Consider the following 18,048-nt stretch of genomic DNA (forward strand, 5'->3'; position numbering starts at 1 on the left):
AAGAAGAGGTGGCAGCGTACCTCTATATCTGGCTCAGTCATCTTCCAGAGGAAGAAGAGGTGGCAGTATACCTCTATATCTGGATCAATCACCCTTTGGAGGAGTAAGAAGATAAAGCTATATCTTGCTCAGTCACCCACCAGAGGAGGAAGAAGATGAGCCAGTATACCTATATATCTTGCTCAGTCACTCTCCAGAGGAGAAAGAAGAGAAGGAAGTGTATATCTGGATCAATTACCTTCCAGAGGAGGAAGAAGAGGAGACAGTGTACCCCTATGTCTGGCTCAATCAACCTCTAGAGTAGGAAGATAAGGTGGAAGTGTACCTCTATATCCAGATCAATCAACCTCTGGAAGAGGAAAAGAGGAGGCTGTGTACCTTTATATCTGGGTCATTCAACCTCCAGAGGAGGAAGAAGAGGAGACATTGTACTTATTTGTCTGGATCAACCAACCTCAAGACAAAAAATTAGAGGAGGCAGTTTATGCCCATAGCTGGCTCAGTCACCCTCCAGAGGAGGAAGATAAGGAGGCAGTGTATCTCTATATCCTGATCATTCACCCTCCAGAGGAGGAAGAAGAGGAGGCAGTGTACCTCTATATCTGGATGAATCAACATTTGGTTAAAGAAGATGAGGCAGCATACCTTTATATCTGGCTCAGTCATCCTCTAGATTAGGAAGAAGAGGAGGCAATGTACCTCTATGTCCAGATCAATCAACCTCGAAGGAGGAAGAAAAAGAGGCAGCATACCTTTATGTGTGGCTCATTCACTCTCCAGAAGAGGAAGGAGAGGAGGCAGTGTGCCTCTGCATCCAGCTCAATCACTCTCCAGAGGAGCAAGCTGAGGAGGCAGTGCACTTCTATATCTGGCTCAATCACCCTCCAAAGGAGGAAGAAGAGGAGGCAGTACACCTCTATATCTGGCTCATTCACCCTCCAGAGCAGGAAGAAGAGAAGGCAGCATACCCCTGTTTGTGGTTCATTCACTCTCCAGAGGAGAAAGGCAAAGAGGCAGTGTATCTCTATAACCAGCTCAGTCACCCTTCAGAGGGGGAAGGAAAGAAGGCAGTGTACCTCTATGTATGGCTTATGCATTCTCCAAAAGGAAGAAGAAGGTGGTGCACCGTACCTCTAAGTCTAGAAAGCCCTGGGATCGGATGGTGCCTATAGAAGGGATGACAGAGAATTCCTGAGGTCTGGAACCTCCTTTGTGTTGAATTTTCCAGGATGGTGTTTTCTCTTTTAGCACAAAACTGCGGCATGTGATGCTTGGCTCTCCTCTGCCATCTCCCGGGACACGAAGACTGAAGCTCATGGGAACCAGAGAGGTGTTATTCAGGGAACAGGTGAGAGTGTGGGGAAAGCCTGTAGAACAAGTGAGAGTGTCAGATGGTGTGCAGACACAGGCTACAGATATATATTCAGACTCCACCATAAATAAATAATACCAATGTGAAGTTACCCAAAATACCTTTAATGGAATGTTCTGTAAAACAAGAACTGTCCTTATAGACTGAGTTATACATAGCACACAATATAAAGACAGTGACTGTAGATGTGTTGGGGAAGAGGCCTTGTCCTTGGGTGCTCAGATAGACACAAAGAAAATACTCACCGAATGACACATCACCAAAGTGCAGGCCCGGGACACTGAAGTGGAATGTGGGTCCAATAACGCAGCCCCTATACAGGGACAAAAAAAAATACATGTGGAAAAAAGTGTAATGCAAAAACAAAGTAAAATAAATAGAAATAAATATACATTTCTCATTTCTCTCTCCTTAATATTTATATATATGTGTATAAAAGTGTAAAGGGAAAGCTAAAGTATATAAATAAAACAAATAAGAAAATGTATGAATATATAAAAAAAATACACAGGGACCTGTCACTGGGATACATGCAGGAGCCTCCTTATCAGAAAGTACCCAAAGGGTCTCCATACCTGACTATCAATGTGATGACCTCAGGAGCTCCATCCACACTAAAGTGGAACTCCTCTGAGAACTCTCCCAAGATGCTGCAGCAGAGGGAGATGTGGATTGCCTGGTGTCCATCAGGAAGGACGATTCCCTCACTGGGGGTAAAGGTGAAGCAGGAAGCCACAGCCGAGGTGGGTGTGGAGAGGCTGAAGATCCCATCAATGGCTCCCTGGTTAGTCAGGACAACCTAGAGAGACAAAAGACAAAACACTGCATGACCAAGATGTCATTGCTAAACTGAACAAGGACTATGATTAAGCCCCGTGTCAAGGTGTTCAAGTCAAACCGAGACTTTTGAGTTTATATAATAAAAAGAACAAACTTCAAGGAGTAGAAACTGCATTTATTTTTCAACATACTCCTCTGCTACATTTATACACTTATCCCAGCGTTTAACTAATGCCTGGAAAGCTTCAGCAGAGAAAGATTTGTCAGTACGCCTGAAATTCCTTGGACAGCCGGCTTCATTTCATCATCATTGTGTTCACAGTTGAATGAAATATAAAAGGTGCAGTACTTTCCTTCACTAGTTAAGATACCAAGGGCGGTCCTTTAGTGCCAGCAGATTATACCTTTCTACACACCTATAGCGCTCACTGACGTTCCATATACATTGTGTTCACAGTTCCCACAGAAAGATTTGTATCTTGTGTAATTTTATGACAGGTTATGCGTCGATTATCCAGAATCAGGCGTTCCACGCGCTGAATGTAAACTGTACGGCCATCTTTGAAACATTTACACCATTCAAATGTCTTCCTGCGGCTAAGCGTCTCATCACCGTACTGTGCTCAAAGTCTTTTGTAGATATCCACGTGTTTTACGCCTTCGTTCAAAAGAAACTTCATCACCACGCACTGTTCCATGCATGCACTAACACTGTTGTCAGCCATCTTGATTAACGGTCTCTGGACTGGTCTGCAACATGTGCACCACCTATCAGTAATAGGAAACACTTGCCACTTACTACTGCGTGTAGTGGGAAGTTTTAACCCTTGACACACAATGATAAGATCTGCATATTGATCAGATCAGATCTACTATATATATAGATTCCATATAAAGATTGATAATTGACTTCCTGATGAGAGTTGGGTTGTAGCACTATGTAAAATAATGATAAGTCTTTGACCTGTACATAGTGGGGGTTATTTACTAAAACTGCATAGTGCAAAACCAATCAGCTTCCAGGTTTTATTCTCAAAGCTTAATTGAACAAGCTGAAGTTAGAAGCTGACCGACTACCATGCATAGTTGCACCAGATTCTGAGTGCTCCAGTTTTAGTAAATTTCTCCCAGCCCAGGGGCGGACTGACCATTTGGAAACTCAGGCACCGCCTGAGGGCCCAGGGTCAGTAGGGGGCCCCATGAGATGCCCCTGGTACCTTTTTCATAGGCTTTTTTGAGTTTGGGCAAGGACACAGGGGCCCCATGATCCCCTATTGCCTGGGGGCCCCATGAGTTGTCAGTCTGCCCCTGTCCCAGCCTGTCTGTTTATCTAGCAGGGCTCACTAGGGCAGTGCTCACTCACCTCATAGCTATGCGAGGAGCCCAAAAACACCTTTCCGATGTCCAGTTGGTCAAAGCTGAATGCCAGCTTGGGCCCCAGACCCTCCCCTCGAATGCGCAGAGGAAGACGAGCCTCTCGACCTGCAACAACACAGAGAGGACAAGGGTGTAAAAAAGTACCACACACAGGTAACTCCATTCTCACAAGGGACCCCTTTATGACACAGGTGACACTATTCTCCCATAGATGGCCCCATTCCAGCACTGGTGGCCCATCCTCACACAGGTAAAACAATTAGGACACAGGAGACCCTATTCTCACACAGGAGACTTTATTCTCAAGCAGGTGACTCTATTGTCACCGATGACCCTATTCCAACACTGGTGACCCGATTCTCACAGATGACCCCAATCTCCTATAGATAACGCAATTCTCACCAAATTATGACACAGGTGACCCCATTCTCACACAGGAGGCTTCATTCTCACAGGGCACCCCATTCTCACAGATGAACCCATTCCATAATTGGTGACCCCATTCCCATAGAGGACAGAATTATGACACAGGTGACCCTTATCTCATACAGGTGACTTCATTTCCACCCAGGTGGTCAACAGTGTGAGTTGGCCTGCTCTACATTACCTGTTATGTCGCAGTAGACTGTACGCTGATAGATCTTAGCTGTCTGAGGTTTAAAGAGAACGGTCACCTGCACCGAGGAATTTGGCCAGACATCACCCTCCTGTCAGGACAACAATTACAGAAGATCAGAACATTATACAGTTATGATCAATATCTACAAATATAGCACTATATATATATATATATACTGCCTGAGCTTACTTGGTATTTCTTGCTGGTCCCATTCTGTGATTCCCCCTATATCGATACATACAATATATTGCTGAAGTTGGGGTCTTACTGGGGCTCCCATCACGACTGCCACAACTCAGTCCATCCCTTGTCAGTGCCAACCTGTAAACCATCAAATACCCCTTCATACCCCTGTATTGCCTTCCTTTCTGCCCCCCCCCCCCCCTTCATCTCCAATATGATCCCATCCAGCCCCTTGTCATGTGACACGTGCAGAGCTCTCCTGGCTGGCAGAGGTGTTGTGTACCTGAGTTCAGCAGGCAACACAGATAATGAAGAATAGGACAATATGGAGGAATGATGTCATTATCACCTCCCTAGGACCAGGGGCGGACTGACCATTTGGAAACTCGGGCACTGCCCGAGGGCCCGGGGTCAGTAGGGGGCCCCATGAGATGCCCCTGGTACCTTTTTCATAGGCTTTTTTGAGTTTGGGCAAGGTCACAGGGGCCCCATGATCCCCTATTGCCTGGGGGCCCCATGAGTTGTCAGTCCGCACTAGCCTAGGACTCTTTTCTAGGAAAGGAGGAGACGTTGAGGTGGGGCTCATTGTCTGCCAGACAGCTCCAGAGAAAGGGACACCACCTGGGTCCTGCCCACCGCTCAGTGCATTGTCATTAACAGTGGAGCTGTGATAAAGACTGCCTTTCCCCATCACTATCCCCTAATGAATCTCCACCTGCAGGAGGCCACTACAGACGTTCAGGTGTTCTGGGTGAACCTTGTGTATTCTGGGGACATCCTTGTGAGGTTTTTGCGGGGTTATTATAAGGAAGACATTGTTCATGCAGTGTGAAGGTGCAGCAGAAACTACTTTTGACTGAGAGAGGCAACTTAACCCAACCTAAAGTGTATATAAACCCAAAAACAGAAATATTTGCAGGTTAACAGTCCTTAAATGTGGTGGCTGCATTAGCTTTCTTTTTTTCAGGCTTATTTCCTTTAATTTTTTTCCCAGGTAATCCTGTCAGCAACACACTTTCTGTCCAAGGATGACAATGCTCACTCACTGTACTGTAGAAGGGCGAACCTTGTCACCCTAGTACAGGAGTACAGAACACCTCTTCCTCTCCTCTTCTTACTAACATAGATAGCTGAGAACAATGTAATTGATAACAGTGTAGCAAAGGGACATGCAAAATAGGCATTAGGCCTCTCGTTGTTAATATCCAGTGAGGCTGCTCACATGTACTGAAGAAGGAGAGGGAAGAGGGTCTTGAGAAATGTCCAATTATGTATGAAGCAGTAAGGATGCCACCGATGGTCAGAGTCCAACATTCTTTTAGATCAGAATCAGAAGAATAAGAAAACCACAATCCAAAGACATGCTAATAGGTTAATTGGTTCCTGTCTAAATTGGCCCTTGTATGTGTATGTACAGTATGTGAGTTAGGGAGCTTAGATTGTAAGCTCCTTGAGGGCAGGGATGGATGAGAATGTATAATACATATGTAAATAGCTGAGTATATTGATGGCGCTATATAAATACCGGAAATAAATAAACCGACATGTTTTGGGGGTTCAGACACTGCCTCTTCACCAAGGTTAAGTGTTATATAACCTCAGCTATGGCTGGACACCATTGGATTGTAACTATAGTTGTATGCATACTGTATAGTGGGATCCTGCCACCAGCAGTGTGTGCAGTGTGGAGCTCTTAGACTGCTGGTGTCAAGGAGCTTCAGCCCACCTCATTTCCTAGCTGGAGGACATCCTGCATCTTCTAGACCTTTCCTCTCCAACCTGACTGTCCTTGGCCCGCCCCTTTCATTTATTGGAATTCAGTTCTGCCAATCCAAGGGGCTCAGCATCACATGTGTGTGTTACCCAAGGTAGTCTGAATGCAATACTGAATTAAACCTTACAATTTTGCTTACCCCTACTCTGGACCCCAGGGCCTGTGGTCAGATCTCATTGGCCCAGGATAGTATAGAGGCGACAAGAACAGGAAATCAGTACAGTCCAGATATCCTCCTGCAGGACAGTCATGGTTGTGAGTTCTGCACTGTACAAACATTGGCTCAGTATTCCTGGCATGATATGTATATTGTGGTGCCTTGTATGATCTGGGACAATCAGTGCTCAACAGACACTGCTATAGCCCTCCTTGCAGAGACAATTATGGCCATTGAGAGGTGTCTGAGCACAATTAATGCTTTTTAGGTTTACACCAGCCAAAACATAACATGTGGAGGGAACATTCTGGACACATGCCCTTACCACAGGCTCCATATGAAAGACGCTGTCTGAGAAAAGCATGGAGTCTGTCTCCACTGTCTTCTTGCGGTTGTAGAAAGTGCGGCTGAGGAGGGAAAGTCGCTCATGGAGGGAAGGATCCACTTTGCATTCTTCTAGAAAACGATCTGTCTCCTCTTCTTCCTCCATCTTTAGGTCTGAGCAGAATCTGGAGGTCACAGAACAGATCCCACATTACCTTCTCTATTATTAGATTTCACACCATAGATTTGTGCATCATTAAAGCCCAAATTAACTTTCAATTTAAATCTGCTAAACATATACCAGGTGCATCAAACAAAAGCTGTGTAAAGTCTTACAGTAGGTTTTCTTCATAAAGCAGCCGCAACCAGAGAAGAAAAGCCTGTGACCTGCAGCCATGCTGCAGAGAAGAACTCTCTAGGTGGAAGCAGTGGTCTCTCTGCAGAGGTCCGACACCTCTGCTGAGTTAGAGCTAGCGTTCTCCAATCAGCTGGGAGCATGAGCTTTGCTGACTGGAGAGCTCAAGGTCTGATTTAGCAATTAGGTCTATTTGACCTCTGTAGAGAAACCACTGCTTCCACACAGAGATCAAGGATCCTTTTGTGCAGTAGGGAACATGAGCTTTGCTGATAGGAGAGCTCTAGCTCTAACTCAGCTCTAACTCAGTAGGGGTGTTTTAGACCTCTGCAGAGTAGCCACTGCTTCCAAACAGACAGCAAGGGTCCTTCTGTTGAACGCGGAACATGAGCTTTGCTGATAGGAGAGCTCTAGCTCTAACTCAGCTCTAACTCCATAGGGGTGTTTTAGACCTCTGCAGAGTAGCCACTGCTTCAAAACAGACCAGGGGCAGACTGACAACTCATGGGGCCCCCAGGCAATAGGGGATCATGGGGCCCCTGTGTCCTTGCCCAAACTCAAAAAAGCCTATGAAAAAGGTACCAGGGGCATCTCATGGGGCCCCCTACTGACCTCGGGCAGTGCCCGAGTTTCCAAATGGTCAGTCCGCACCTGAAACAGACAGCAAGGGTCCTTCTGTTCAACACGGAACATGAGCTTTGCTGATAGGAGAGCTCTAGCTCTAACTCAGCTCTAACTCAGTAGGGGTGTTTTAGACCTCTGCAGAGTAGCCACTGCTTCCAAACAGACAGCAAGGGTCCTTCTGTTCAACACGGAACATGAGCTTTGCTGAAAGGAGAGCTCTAGCTTTGACTCAGCAGGGGGAGTTTTGACCCTCTGCAGAAAAGCAACTGCTTCCACACAGAGAGCATGGAAGCTTTTCTGCAGCATGTGGACAGGGGACAATCTCTCCTTCAAAAATATGCAAGTAAAACTTGATTTACCATTATCTCTGTCCCCTTGACCCAGCTGAGAAGAAGGACGTGACCCATGTGAGTGTCAGGGCAGGAACGATGGAATGGGCAGGCAGGCCTATGGTACGGTCACGCTGCGACTGACGACAGCCACTACCCACAGACCAGAGTCCCTCAGGGCGCGGAGTCTAAGCCCCAGGCTACCCTTCACCAGGGCCCCTGATGGTGGGGATGGACTTGACGCAGCCTGAGACCAGGTCGCGGCCCCCGAGTGACCCCAGCTGCGATAACGACTGCCGCCAATGGCGTACAGCTGGTGGGAGCTAGATGGGATCACGAGTAGAGTAGTCAGACAAGCCGGGTCAATAACAATGGAGCAGACAGTACTAGACGGTAGGCAAAGAATACTCAGGTCACGGGCCGGGTTCAACAACGGGAGGTCAGATAAAGGGTTAACGCAGAGAGTCGTCTTGTCCAAGCCGAGTCGGTTACCAGGAGAGCAATGGGAACAACACAAGAGCTTGCAACAGGGCAACATACAGGACACAAGTGCAGAGCACACTTGCAGACAGCAGGTTTAAATGTGCTCAACCACACCCTTCTGAGGAGGAGCCGCAGAAGCCTGAAGGCATAAAGGTTCCCACCATGCTTTGCAGAAAACCAAGATGGAGGCCAGCTCATGGAGATGCACAAGCTCTGAAGAAAGGTAGGACCTTGACAGTACCTCCTCCTCAAGGGCCCCTCCCCCTCCGTGGCTCCACAAAAGGTTTCTGAGGAAATCGGGCGTGAAAAGCGCGGAGGAGGGCAGGAGCATGAACATCCACGGAAGGAACCCAGGAACGTTCCTCGGGACCATAACCACGCCAATGGACCAAAAACTGTACCCGACCGCGGACCAACCGAGAATCCAAGATGCGGCTCACCTCATACTCCTCATGACCGTCGACCCTGATAGGACGAGGACGAGGCAGAGAGGCAGTAAAGCGATTACAGATCAGAGGTTTCAACAGGGATACGTGGAAGACATTGGAGATGTGCATCCCAGGAGGAAGAGCAAGGGCATAGGCAACCGGGTTCACCCTGCGAAGAATGCGGAAAGGACCAACAAAACGGGGGGCCAGCTTTGGTGTGGGCACCCGAAGCTTGAGGTTGCGAGTGGACAACCACACCTGATCTCCGACCTGGTATGAGGGAGCGGGCAACCGTCTACGATCAGCCTGGAGCTTCTGGCGCTGTGCTGAGTCCTTCAAGGACCTCTGAATCTGCCCCCATGAGGAGCGCAGAGCAGCCAGGTGGTTATCCACAGCCGGAATGTCCTGTGGAGAGAACAACTCAGGCAATACAGCGGGTTGGAACCCATAGTTGGCCATGAAGGGGGACATCCCAGAGGAGGAGTTGACAGCCGAGTTCCTCGCAAACTCTGCCCATGGCAGGAGATCGGCCCAGTTGTCCTGATGATCCGATATATAGCAACGAAGGAATTGTTCCAGGGCCTGGTTGGAACGCTCCGCAGCCCCATTGGACTGAGGGTGGTAGGCCGAAGAGAAGGAAAGCTCGATACCCAACTGGGAGCAGAAGGCGCGCCAGAACCTGGACACAAACTGGCTCCCACGGTCCGAGACAATCACCTTGGGCAACCCGTGCAAGCGAAAGATCTCCTTGGCGAAAACCGTAGCCAGTTCCTGTGCAGTCGGCAATTTCTTGAATGGAACGCAATGGCACATCTTAGAAAAACGATCGATCACCATAAGAATGACCGTATGACCTTGAGACGCAGGAAGATCCACAATAAAATCCATTCCCAGGTGTGACCAGGGACGCTCCCCATTGGGAATGGGTTGCAGAAGGCCCAATGGAAGGTGCCGAGGAGATTTATTCTGGGCACAGACCGAACAAGCTGCTACATATGAGGCGATGTCAGAACGGAGAGATGGCCACCAGAATAACCGAGAAACGACCCAGGACAATTGGTTCCTACCAGGATGACCGGCAGTCTTGGCATTATGGTAGGTACGTAGCAAGCGGGTACGCAATCCCTCAGGTACAAAACATCTTCCAGCAGGTCTCTCAGGGGGAGCGTTAGTTTGAGCCGCCAAAATCTGCTCCCCAAGGGGAGAAGTCAGGTTGGTACGAATGGCAGCCAGGATCTGGTTTGGAGGAATGACCGAGGTCGGCTCAGTGTCCTCCCTGGACAGCTCAGAGTATTGCCGCGACAAGGCATCAGCCCTGACATTCTTGGAACCAGGCAAGTAAGAGACCACATAGTTAAAACGTGACAAAAACAGAGCCCACCTGGCCTGACGGGGTGTCAACCTCTTAGCCTCCGAGAGATATGTGAGGTTCTTGTGGTCAGTGAGAACTAGGACCGGGACCACAGAACCCTCAAGCAGGTGCCTCCATTCCTTGAGAGCCAGAATAATGGCCAACAACTCCCTGTCTCCAATCTGGTAGTTGCACTCTGCAGAGGAAAGCTTCTTGGAGTAGAACCCACAAGGAAGTAGGGGTCCCTCGGGTGACCGACGCTGGGACAAGAGGGCGCCTACTCCTGTCTCAGATGCATCAACCTCGAGAACAAAAGGCAACCCAGGATTGGGATGAGACAGAATTGGGGCCGAAGTGAAGGCGGCTTTCAGAGCCTTGAAAGCTGAGATGGCCTCGGGTGACCACTCATGAGGGTTACTGCCCTTCTTGGTCAGATCTGAGAGAGGCTTTGCCAATGTGGAAAAGTTCCTGATAAACTTCCGATAATAGTTGGCAAATCCCAAAAAGCGCTGAATGGACCGAAGACCACTGGGACGAGGCCACTGCAGAACCGCTGAAACCTTCTCAGGGTCCATAGAAAAACCCATCGGGGAAATGATGTAGCCTAAAAAGGCAACCTGGGATTGGTGAAATTCACACTTCTCGAGCTTACAGAAAAGCTCGTTTTCACGTAACCGTTGCAGCACCCGCTTAACATCCTGGATATGAGACTCCATGGACGCAGAGTAAACCAGGATGTCGTCCAAGTAAACCACCACGCACTGCTGCAACAAGTCACGTAAGACATCGTTAATAAACTCCTGAAAGACCGCGGGTGCGTTACACAACCCAAAGGGCATAACCAGGTATTCATAGTGGCCGGTTCTGGTGTTGAACGCGGTCTTCCACTCATCGCCCTCCTTGATCCGTACAAGGTTGTAGGCAGCCCTAAGGTCGAGCTTAGTAAAGACCGTTGCTCCCTTGAGGCGGTCAAACAACTCGGTGATCAACGGAATAGGATAAGCATTTTTAATCGTGATCCGATTGAGACCCCTAAAATCAATGCAGGGTCTCAGCTCACCTCCCTTCTTTTTCACAAAAAAAAACCCAGCTCCTGCTGGAGACGTAGACTTGCGAATGTGCCCCCGGGAAAGCGCATCCGCAACGTATTCCTCCATGGCCTGATTCTCTGCCACCGAAAGAGGATACACCCTGCCACGCGGAGGAGTAGCACCAGTTTGTAAGGTTATGGCACAATCATATGGACGATGAGGAGGCAGGGCACCGGCGCGCACCTTGTCAAACACGTCCAGGTACTCCCCATATTCAGTGGGCAGCACAGAGTCCGAGGAGGTGCACAGCACCTTAACCGGACCACGGATGCAACCAGCCCCACACCGTGGTGACCATGAGAGAATCTCGGCCGATCGCCAATCAAAGGTCGGATTGTGCCTCTGAAGCCAGGGATAGCCCAAAACCACGGAGTAGTGCGGGGAAGAAATTACCTGGAAACAGGCCAATTCCCTGTGAACAGCCCCAATAGCTACCTCCACCGGCAGGGTCTCGTGGGTAACCTGCGATGGCTGCAAGGGCCTGCCATCTATCGCCTCGAGAACCAATGGAGTCTCTCGAGCCTGCAGAGGAATGGAGTACTGGGCCACAAACGAACTGTCCATAAACAAACCGCCAGCCCCAGAGTCTACCAGCGCCTGGGCCGTCACCGAGCCTCCTGCCCAAGAGAGGACAACGGTGATAAGCGGTTTATCTTTACGGGAAACCGGGGACGAGGAAACTCCACCCAAGATCTGCCCCCGACAGGATCTCAGGTGCGGGCGTTTCCCGGACGGACCGGACAGGACTGCCGAAAATGCCCCCCGAGTCCACAGTACAGGCAGCGACCCTCCCGACGCCGAGAGGCCCGCTCCCCCTCGGAAAGGCGAGCAAACCCCAGCTGCATGGGCTCACTACCAGACAAACCATCCCCAGGAGGCGTGGGAGGAGAGGGAGGCACGGGCGGGACAGAAAACGTAGGCGCCAAACGGTTAGGAGGCCTCCGCAGCCGCTCCTTAAATGAAGGCCTCTCTCTGAGCCTGGTGTCAATCAAGATTAGGAAGGAGATGAGTGCCTCTAACTCCACAGGCAGTTCTTTGGCTGCGATCTCGTCCTTCAACGCATCAGAGAGACCATGAGAGAAAGCAGCCACTAGAGCCTCATTGTTCCAACCCACCTCTGCCGCCAAAGTACGAAATTCGATGGCGTACTCGGCAACGGTTCGTGAACCCTGATGCATGGACATGAGCAATTTGGCAGCAGAAGCGGAGCCAGCGGGTACGTCGAATACCGTACGGAAGGAGGCAACGAAACGGGTAAACACGTGAATCACCGGGTCATTCCTCTCCCATAAGGGATTAGCCCAGGCCAAGGCCCTATCAGAGAGTAGCGAGATTAGGAAGCCCACTTTTGCCCTCTCAGTAGGGAAAGCGTGAGGTATTAATTCAAAGTAAATCCCCACTTGGTTAAGAAAACCACGACACTGACTCGGTTCCCCCCCAAAGCGCTGAGGAAGAGGGGCAGAACCAGTCATACCTCTGGGTACCGCGGGTACCGCAACAGATGCAGAGGTAGGTGCAACAACCGGAGCAACAGTGGGAGAGTCCACCGGAGTAACAACTGACCTAATAGCCCCAGGGGTAAGGTGCGCTGTGCGTGCAAGCAGAGCCTGCAACGCCTGAGCGAACTGATCCAACAAGCGATCCTGTTGGTCGAGTCTGGCGAGTAACATAGGGATCGAAGGCGTACCTGCACCGTCAGGATTCATGGCACTTGTGTAATGTCAGGGCAGGAACGATGGAATGGGCAGGCAGGCCTATGGTACGGTCACGCTGCGACTGACGACAGCCACTACCCACAGACCAGAGTCCCTCAGGGCGCGGAGTCTAAGCCCCAGGCTACCCTTCACCAGGGCCCCTGATGGTGGGGATGGACTTGACGCAGCCTGAGACCAGGTCGCGGCCCCCGAGTGACCCCAGCTGCGATAACGACTGCCGCCAATGGCGTACAGCTGGTGGGAGCTAGATGGGATCACGAGTAGAGTAGTCAGACAAGCCGGGTCAATAACAATGGAGCAGACAGTACTAGACGGTAGGCAAAGAATACTCAGGTCACGGGCCGGGTTCAACAACGGGAGGTCAGATAAAGGGTTAACGCAGAGAGTCGTCTTGTCCAAGCCGAGTCGGTTACCAGGAGAGCAATGGGAACAACACAAGAGCTTGCAACAGGGCAACATACAGGACACAAGTGCAGAGCACACTTGCAGACAGCAGGTTTAAATGTGCTCAACCACACCCTTCTGAGGAGGAGCCGCAGAAGCCTGAAGGCATAAAGGTTCCCACCATGCTTTGCAGAAAACCAAGATGGAGGCCAGCTCATGGAGATGCACAAGCTCTGAAGAAAGGTAGGACCTTGACAGTGAGGTGATCAGACCAGCAGTAAGGAAGAAAGTCCCCATCACTCCACAAATGCCTTTTCCAGATCAGGGGTGGACTGACAACTCATGGGGCCCCCAGGCAATAGGGGATCATGGGGCCCCTGTGTCCTTGCCCAAACTCAAAAAAGCCTATGAAAAAGGTACCAGGGGCATCTCATGGGGCCCCCTACTGACCCCGGGCCCTCGGGCAGTGCCCGAGTTTCCAAATGGTCAGTCCGCCCCTGTTCCAGATTTATTCAGAACACATAGGGGTTTATTTACTAAAGCTGGAGAGTCCAAAATCAGACTCCCTTCTGCATAGAAACCAATCAGCTTCCAGGTTTCATTGCCAAAGCTTCATTGAACAAGCTGAGGTTAGAAGCTGATTGGTTTCTATGCAGAAGGGAGTCTGATTTTGGACTCTCCAGCTTTGGTAAATAAACCCCATAATGTCACATGGGTCAAACAGCCAATGTTTCAGAGCCTCGCAGGGTCCGTTCCTTGGGGCTGTTTGACTTGATTTGGGGCAAAACGGGGGCTGTTTGACTTATGTGAAATTATGTGTTCTGAATAAATCTGCAGAGGGCATTTTTTGGAGTGCTGTGCACTATCTTCCCTGTTACTGATTATGAATGGCGTCACCCATTCTGAATGACTTCTGATCCAGCACTGCCAGCATTCTGCAGCTCCACACAAGGCGATTGGTATAAGGTATCCAGACTAGGCTGCGGGGATGCTGGGACTTGTGGTAGATGTGCAGCAGCTGGCTTGCAGCGCTCTCCTTCCCCTCCCCACCCCCACGTTGTACACACATGGCAGGCACGGCGGCCGGCCAAGTGAGGACACTTTGTTGTTAGTTAAAGTGCTTTCTTCAGCACAGAGGCATTCATCTCTGGCTAATGTCATTAAATATGGAGCAGAGGGGAGCCGTCTCTCAGCTGTGTACCTCCAAGGCACACCATGGCCCAGATGTAGGGCGCCTATTAACCCTTCCACGCTGCTTCCATCCCGCGTCCCCCGGATGAGAGATCCCAATCTGACAGGCAGCACTTTGCAGGAATTACGGGGCGGATGGCTTGGAAATGGCTCATCCAAATGTTAAATATTAGATGGAGAAGAAGAGCAATTAGTGCAGAGTTGCCACTTTGCATTAACATGTACATTGGCGACAGATACGCTGCAACTCGCTAAGACTCTTATGTTTATGTTCGGAGTTCCTCCACACCGTGTGATCTAATCGGACAACGTGTATATGTGGAGTCACGCTGAATTACTGACCGCTGGGTGCCCCCGACAACACGGGGCAACCCAAGATGGGAAGACGCCGACGCTGCCGTGACTGAGGCTGAAAGAAGGGCCTTGACAGTCTAAACTGACTTTAACAATCCAACTCAACTCCATCCAGAATTAATATTTTAGATTTGCATGGTTTCTGGTAATCTGAATCACAAGCCGGCTTCTGGTAACACTCACTCATCTCCCCCAAGAATGTCGACAGATTCCCCATAACTGGGAATCTCTGATAACTGAAAAGCTTAGATTTATGTTTACCTTGTGGGAGGGGCAGCAATATAAACTACTGCAGAGAAATGTCACCATTGTGGGAGGGGCAGAGACACAAACTACTACAGGGAAATGTCACCATTGTGGGAGGGGCAGAGACACAAACTACTGCAGGGAAATGTCACCATTGTGGGAGGGGCAGAGACACAAACTACTGCAGGGAAATGTCACCATTGTGGGAGGGGCAGAGGCACAAACTACTGCAGGGAAATGTCACCATTGTGGGAGGAGCAGAGGCACAAACTACTGCAGGGAAATGTCACCATTGTGGGAGGGGCAGAGACACAAACTACTGCAGGGAAATCTCATCATTGTGGGAGGGGCAGAGACACAAACTACTGCAGAGAAATGTCACCATTGTGGGAGGGGCAGAGACACAAACTACTGCAGGGAAATGTCACCATTGTGGGAGGGGCAGAGACACAAACTATTGCAGGGAAATCTCATCATTGTGGGAGGGGCAGAGACACAAACTACTGCAGAGAAATGTCACCATTGTGGGAGGGGCAGAGACACAAACTACTGCAGAGAAATGTCACCATTGTGGGAGGGGCAGAGACACAAACTACTGCAGGGAAATGTCACCATTGTGGGAGGGGCAGAGACACAAACTACTGCAGAGAAATCTCACCATTGTGGGAGGGGCAGAGACACAAACTCCTGCAGGGAAATCTCATCATTCTGGGAGGGGCAGAGACACAAACTACTGCAGGGAAATCTCAGAGAAATCTTACCATTGTGGGAGGGGCAGAGACACAAACTACTGCAGAGAAATCTCACCATTGTGGGAGGGGCAGAGATAAAAAGCTGCTGGGAAGTATCACCATTGTGGGAGGGGCAGAGACACAAACTACCATAGAGAAGTCTTACCATTGTGGGAGGGGCAGAGACTCAAACTACTTCAAGGAAATATCACCATTGTGGGTGGGGCAGAGACACAAACTACTACAAGGAAATATCACCATTGTGGGTGGGGCAGAGACACAAACTACTGCAGAGAAATCTCACCATTGTGGGAGGGGCAGAGACACAAACTACTTCAAGGAAATTTCACCATTGTGGGAGGGGCAGCGACACAAACTACTGCAGAGAAATCTTACCATTGTGGGAGGGGCAGCGACACAAACTACTGCAGAGAAATCTTACCATTGTGGGAGGGGCAGAGACACAAACTACTGCAGCGAAGTCCCACCATTGTGGGAGGGACAGAGAAGCAAACTATTGCATTAAAATCTCACCATTGTGGGTGGGGCAGAGACACAAACTACTGCAGAGAAATCTCATCATTGTGGGTGGGGCAGAGACACAAACTACTGCAGAGAAATCTTACCATTGTGGGGGCGGCAGTGACACAAACTACTGAGGGGAAATCGTACCATTGTGGGAGGGGCAGTGACACAAGCTACTGCAGAGAAATCTTACCATTGTAGGAGGGGCAGAGACACAAACTACTGCAGAGAAATCTCATCTCATTGTGGGAGGGGCAGAGATAAAAAACTGCTTGGAAGTATCACCACTGTGGGAGGGGCAGAGACACAAACTACCATAGAGAAGTCTTACCATTGTGGGAGGGGCAGAGACACAAACTACCATAGAGAAGTCTTACCATTGTGGGAGGGGCAGAGACACAAACTACTTCAAGGAAATATCACCATTGTGGGAGGGGCAGAGACACAAACTACTGCAGAGAAATCTCACCATTGTGGGGGGGGGGGGCAGAGACACAAACTACTGCAGCCAAGTCCCACCATTGTGGGAGGGGCAGAGAAGCAAACTATTGCATTAAAATCTCACCATTGTGGGAGGAGCAAAGAAAGAAACTACTTTGGCAAAATCTCACCATTGTGGGAGGGGCAGAAAAAAACTACTTCAGGGAAGTATCACCATTGTGGGTGAGCCAGAGGCACAAACTAATGTAGGGATCTCAACATTGTAGAAGGGACACTAAGGAGAGAAAATCTCACCATTGTGGGAGGGGCAGAGACACAAACTACTCTGGGGAAATCTCACCACTGAGGGAGGGAGACAAAAAAACCTACAGTGGGGAATTCTGACCTTTGTCTCTGAGCCTCCTCCTCTTGATGGGTACCAAATTCTTTCCACTGGAAGTGTGTTATGATGTCACTGCGATTGAAGATGGTAACTGTCCTCTGATTGGTTAAAGATGAGAAGGTCTTCTCAATAGTGAGCGAGTTCTTGTCTAGCCGCACATTGATATCAGTCGCTGCACCATGAACACCGACACAAATATCTTCCCCTGAGAAAGAGACAAACGTTGCGATGACATCAATGGATGACTTGTAGATTATACACACATGTGAATTATATGGATGAGATGGGATGAGGCAGGTCATACCAGTAACACACAATTACACACAATCCCTCCTGTTCTGTGTCACGCACATAACGCCACCAGATATTTGTCATTTATCCCACAAAGCAGACAGCTTGATGTGAGCTATGATAAGGGCAATTACCAGCAGAGATAACACTGATCCCATCACAGGATCACACTGGACATCCTGATAAAGCTGGATCTGCTATGCCAGCAACGAGCCGCCACTGACAAGTCTACAGTGAGTGGTATAGGTCGATACAACAAGAGAGCCAGGCAGGGCCAAGCCAAGGGGGGCAGCAGAAGAGGCAGCTGCCTTGGAGGCTTCTATTTGCCCCATATTGGTGTGATGGATTTGGTAAAATCCCTATTTCGTTTCCTATTGAATATATATATATACGCTATTTCTATAAGTTTTATAAATATTTACTTTTATACTTTAATATATATGTTGTGTGAATATTTTCTGCCTGCTGGGCTTTGTGGTACTATAAGAAATCCTTGTTTAAGAAATGTCTGCTCACACACACAGACCCCCTCCCACCGTGT

General features: G+C 49.4%; 1 protein-coding gene across 1 annotated transcript in view; it reads right to left on the reverse strand.

Annotated features, from left to right (window-relative positions):
• Positions 1-18,048, reverse strand: part of HYDIN (HYDIN axonemal central pair apparatus protein) — a 121,379-nt gene that overhangs the window by 90,134 nt on the left and 13,197 nt on the right. The window contains exons 7-13 of the mRNA XM_089659226.1: positions 17,220-17,421; positions 6,588-6,771; positions 4,137-4,236; positions 3,516-3,634; positions 1,948-2,171; positions 1,618-1,685; positions 1,132-1,367 (exon numbers count right to left, since the gene is read on the reverse strand). Of these exons, the coding sequence (XP_089515352.1) occupies positions 1,132-1,367; positions 1,618-1,685; positions 1,948-2,171; positions 3,516-3,634; positions 4,137-4,236; positions 6,588-6,771; positions 17,220-17,421 (1,133 nt within the window). The remainder of the gene's footprint in view (positions 1-1,131; positions 1,368-1,617; positions 1,686-1,947; positions 2,172-3,515; positions 3,635-4,136; positions 4,237-6,587; positions 6,772-17,219; positions 17,422-18,048) is intronic.

The sequence above is a fragment of the Staurois parvus genome, unplaced genomic scaffold (genome assembly GCF_062004578.1).
Source record: "Staurois parvus isolate SC_StPar_1 unplaced genomic scaffold, SC_StPar_1.0 ptg001136l, whole genome shotgun sequence".
NCBI lineage: Eukaryota > Metazoa > Chordata > Amphibia > Anura > Ranidae > Staurois > Staurois parvus.